This window comes from Oncorhynchus masou, chromosome 6 (assembly GCF_036934945.1).
Source record: "Oncorhynchus masou masou isolate Uvic2021 chromosome 6, UVic_Omas_1.1, whole genome shotgun sequence".
Taxonomy (NCBI): Eukaryota; Metazoa; Chordata; class Actinopteri; order Salmoniformes; family Salmonidae; genus Oncorhynchus; species Oncorhynchus masou.
In genome coordinates, this window is record NC_088217.1 from 36,346,571 (window position 1) to 36,351,794 (window position 5,224).

General features: G+C 41.3%; 1 protein-coding gene across 1 annotated transcript; it reads left to right on the forward strand.

Moving 5' to 3' along the window:
- The first annotated feature begins 636 nt into the window (after window positions 1-636).
- psma5 (proteasome 20S subunit alpha 5) lies at window positions 637-4,966 on the forward strand. The gene is made up of 10 exons (XM_064968569.1): window positions 637-736; window positions 1,031-1,075; window positions 1,541-1,607; window positions 2,405-2,531; window positions 2,852-2,919; window positions 3,164-3,271; window positions 3,468-3,526; window positions 3,729-3,831; window positions 4,037-4,123; window positions 4,432-4,966. Exons 2-10 carry the CDS (start codon window positions 1,047-1,049, stop codon window positions 4,507-4,509), a joined length of 726 nt encoding a protein of 241 aa, XP_064824641.1. The 5' UTR covers window positions 637-736; window positions 1,031-1,046; the 3' UTR covers window positions 4,510-4,966.
- Window positions 4,967-5,224: the final 258 nt, after the last annotated feature.

Sequence of the window (5,224 nt, forward strand, 5' to 3'; positions counted from 1 at the left end):
TACTGTTATGTTATTGTTGCTCCTTAATTATTTGTTATTTTTTTATTTTTTTATTCATAGTTTCTTTTTATTCTTAAAACTGCATTGTTGATTAAGCATTGTAAGTAAGCATTTCACTGTAAGGTCTACCTGTTGTATTCTGCGCATGTGACATTTGATTTGACATTACCTCAATTTCGAGTCTTACAGCAAAGGGTCTGAATAGTTAAGTAAATACGGTTTTTACATTTTTTTAAATATAAATTTGCAAACCATTCGAAAAATCTGTTTTCGCTTCATCATTATAGGGTACTGTGTGTAGATAGATGAGGAAAACATGTATCTAATCAATATTAGAATAAAGCTGTAACGTAAGCTGTATGCTTCAGGTTGGCTTCTTAGCGTTCATAGCAATGGTTATCAACTGTACCGCAGAAATTGAATGTATATCACATAAAATAGATAGCTGCAGAGAAGTATTTGGTTCAGGAGTAGATAGGGTCAATGTAGTGGAATGTGGTAGTGGGTTTTTAATGAGTGTATGAGTTTGTTTTTTTTTCCTTTTCCCATATTGTGTCACAGGGTATCATGGATTTATATTATTGTCCAGTTGGGGGCGGTAATGAAATATATTGGATGCCAACCACCCTTAAACATCATCAAAGAGGAAGAGGAAGCATTTCCCTCTCCGTGTGTTTGAGCACGCACACGCTTCCTGTAGAAACAAGCGAACTCATTCTACGATCCAGAGCGGGTGGTAGGCAAATAGTATTATCTTTCTTGACTGCGAATTCAATATTATTTTCCATTATAGTTGTATGATCCATACATAATGTTGTGTGAAAGTATCGTAGAGTGTAACGTTACCATATAAATGTAGTTTGCGTGCTCTAACTTTCTGAACCAATGCCGGTGGTGTTAATGTAGCTACTGCTCTACACAGATCTTTCCTACCTATCTGCAGGTTCCCACACACGAGCTAACGCTACATTTCGTGTTTTAATTGCATGTTCCCAATCGCGTCTCTTCAACAAAGTGTTTTTGTTTACAGATCTAAAACCTCCAAGATGTTTTTGACGAGATCGGAGTACGACAGGTAAGTTAAGACTCGGAACTGCATTGTCACGACATCGGGCTAACTAGCCGCTAACAATTAACGTAGCTAACTTCCACACGTACCAACACAATACCATGTTATTTAGCTCGCCATCTAGTTAGCTAGCTACTGCTAGCTAGGTGGTTTGTGCACTTGTTATGTCTGGTACACATCTGCGTATTAATCATTCCTTAATGTTATATTATAATATGTCACTGAACTTGCCGTGATAGTTTGCTGGACAACGCTAGCTAGCTAACGTTAGTTTCTTTCACTTTCACTTAGCTAAAGTTAGTTAGCTACAGTAGCTAATTGCAAAATGGTCGTGTTCCAGACTGGTGTATTTTGTGCTGAGAAAGAAGTTTACGTTTACCTCCGTTCATCTAGAAATCTCTTCTAACCTTTACAGTACTGACGGAATAGGTATTGGAACTTCAGGGCACTAAATCTATCATCTTTTTTCAGAGGAGTAAACACCTTTTCTCCAGAGGGACGACTGTTCCAAGTGGAATATGCTATTGAGGCGATTAAGGTATTTTCAAAACATCAAATTCAATATCACATGAACACACCATTACACTTCACCTTCAATTATAGCTTCCTCGGGAAAAACATTGTTCATTGTCAAGGAAAATAGGCAACCTTGTGTCATCTCTGTATATAGTTCAAAATATACTCTCACTCAAAGCATGTAAAATAATAACCCAAGGAGGCCGAGATGTAAAAAATAATATACTTAATTGAATTCATGCTCAAGAAATACTAAGGGTGACAGGGCAAGGTGCTAAACAAAAAAATTGCATATTTTGACAAAAATATTATTTTACCTTTTATTTAACTAAGCAAGTCAGTTAGGTTAAGAACAAATTTCGTATTTACAATGGTGGCCTACTGGGAAACAGTGGGTTAACCTGCCTTGTTATGGGGCAGTAGGACAGATTTTTACTGTGTCCGCTCAGGGATTCAATCTAGCAACCTTTCTGTTACTGGCCCAACGCTCTAACCAATAGGCTACCTGCTGCCCCAATTATGCCTTAATTGGTGCTGTAAAATAAAGTAGGCACACTTAAGTACACAACTGTTGTGCGTAACAAGTGCAGCCATCTTAAATACTAGTGAATGGGAAGTCAAGGTATATTAGCACAGAATATGTAGTAGAGAAATATAAAAACTGACAACTCTGTCACATTACGGAATGTAAGACAACAGTCTAGGCTACATAACCATACAGTACTGAAGTATAAAGCTCAGAGGGCGGGACTGGGGACAGCTGGTTCTTTGTATATGACGTTTCTATCAACAAGAGTCTGAACAACTGTTGTCTCTCAGCTGGGCTCCACAGCCATTGGTATCCAGACATCTGAGGGGGTGTGTCTGGCCGTGGAGAAGAGGATAACATCTCCTCTAATGGAGCCAAGCAGCATCGAGAAGATTGTGGAGATCGACACCCACATCGGTAAGCAGCCAGAGAAGGGACGAGGCAGGGGCAGACACTGTCAAACAACACACAGTGAACACTCATCAGAGCTCAGGTTGTTTGTGTAACACATGACTGGTCTATGGAGAAAACAAGTGTTCTCAATCATTCTGGGGAAATGAAAGGTACCTGGATGAAGCAGTCAGAATAATTCCGATAGGCTCAACATATTTTTGTATCAGAAATTATTTTAAGATAAGCACCACTGTGTAAAAGAGGCCTTCTATAGGCCGTGTTTCAGAGATTAGTATTTAAGGTTTGAAAATGAGTTTGAGAGCGCCCGTCTCTTCTCCTCAAAGGTTGTGCTATGAGTGGCTTGATAGCTGATGCCAAGACTCTTATCGACAAAGCAAGAGTGGAGACACAGGTAAGTGTTGAGTTGGCTGAATTCAAGTACACGTGCATTTTCAAACTGAACATTACTATACTATTGAGGTAAAAATGAACACATGGCTGATGTTTGCACTTATGAGATGCACACTACATTGTGAACTACTGGTAAAGCAGTTTTGTACAACATAAAGTACAGTGTTTTAGATCTTCAACTACTTGATATGTAAAGATTTTTAGTTTCTTTCCTTTTTAACCCTGCTTTGTTTGTCCCCTTCCAGAACCACTGGTTCACCTACAACGAGACCATGACAGTGGAGAGTGTGACCCAGGCCGTGTCTAACCTGGCCCTGCAGTTTGGAGAGGAGGATGCAGACCCTGGAGCCATGGTTAGTGATCACACAACGATGAGACAAAACCTCGAAGATCAACTCACTTGCGTATTGCTCACTTTTTCATTAATTCAGTGATGTATTAATTCATCGAAACTGGTAGAGGTTGAAAGCACTTTTCCAGCTAGTTGTCACTTATTTCTCCCACAACTGTGAGGCGTCACACTAATTCCCTGTGGTTCTCTCTCCTCAGAGCCGGCCCTTTGGTGTAGCGCTTCTCTTTGGTGGACTGGATGAGAAAGGGCCCCAGCTGTACGTTAATCTATTTATTCAACATACATTTAACACTTTGTTTTAGTGTGATAGAATTGGTTTGGGCAAAATCTCTCATACCTCACTTCTAATCCAGGACTTGTGCTGAGTTTTCATGAGAACCAAACCTTCAGTCTTCATCAGATGGTGAAATGTCTCTTGAAATTCTACACCCCCTGATTTTAACTTTGTGTGTGTGTAGGTACCACATGGACCCATCAGGCACCTTTGTCCAGTGTGATGCCCGGGCCATCGGCTCTGCCTCTGAGGGAGCCCAGAGCTCTCTGCAGGAGGTCTACCACAAGGTACCACCATCCCTCTCTCGGGCATCATCTCCCTTTCCTCTGTTACTATCATTATTATCACCTGCCAACCTTTTCCTTCCTCCATCACCTGCCACAACTCCACCAGATTGTCAGTTGGTTTCATTCTCCATCCTATCACAGGGGTGACGACCTTATTCTATTTATTAACCAAGACCTCTGTTTTCTCTCTGGGTGGCCTCTCCAGTCCATGACGTTAAAAGAGGCCATCAAGTCATCCCTCACCATCCTAAAGCAGGTGATGGAGGAGAAGCTGAATGCCACCAACATTGAGGTGAGCTCTAATCCTTCAGTCTCAACCACTGACCCTACTTCGAGTCGAGACATCTATTGCACATGTGGAAGTTGTTGTATCTAAGCAATATGGTGTAAGCCCCACTAAGCCTACCAGATGTCTGGGTGGAGCTATTGTCGTATTGTATTGTTTACCATAAATTCAGGTCTGCTGAGCCTTAGTCCTAGAGGGACTAATTTTCCTGTTTTACTGGTGTATCAGATATCGTTAGGGTGATAAGCAGCAATCAACCAAAACATATCACTCATCACATGTTTGTTTGTGTGCTAACCTTCTCACCCCTTCAGCTGGCTACAATAGAGCCAGGCAAGACCTTCCACATGTATTCCAAAGAAGAGCTGGAGGATGTTATCAAGGACATCTAGAGCAGAGTGGTGCTCTGTGGGCCTTTTCAGCACTGAGGAGAGGGAATCCACCTGGGCTCTGAGGATCAACACACATTTCCCATCAGCACTCGCTAGTTTCATTGGTTCCTTGTGTGGGAGGCAACTCTTTGTAATGTGTTATATTTTTTTCTTATTTTGGCTCTGGAAATGGGGGGCAGGGAGCCTAGTGGTTAAGAACGTTGGGGCCAGTAACTGGAAAGTCACTGGTTCGAATCCCTGAGCAGACTAGGTGAAACATCAGTTGATGTGCCCTTGAGCAAGGCACTTTAACCCTAATTGCTCTCATAAATTGCTCTGAGCGTTTGCTACATGACTAAAATAATTTCTACAGTTCTGTACAGGCATTGGTCAGATCAGTGCTTAGAGCTGTGATGTTAAAAAAGGGGGGTACTTTTTGTTATGGATCAATGCCTAAATAAAACTGTTGTATTCTAAATGTTGTGGTTTGTGTCATTTCCTCCATTTGTGTGTGTACTTCTGACGGTTTCATTACCAAAATCATACAGGAGGGTGAGGTTGACAACCTTCATCTGGTTTTGTCCGCCAGGTAGCGTAATTGCAAAAAACTTTGCTCCCACTGGGAAGAATAAGGAATGAATGGACGCATCTACAGTCCAATGGAAAGTCATTTCAATTAAGTCTCAACCAATCGGACTTCTAGGTGGGCGTCTCATTTTAAAACGCCACAGTTCAC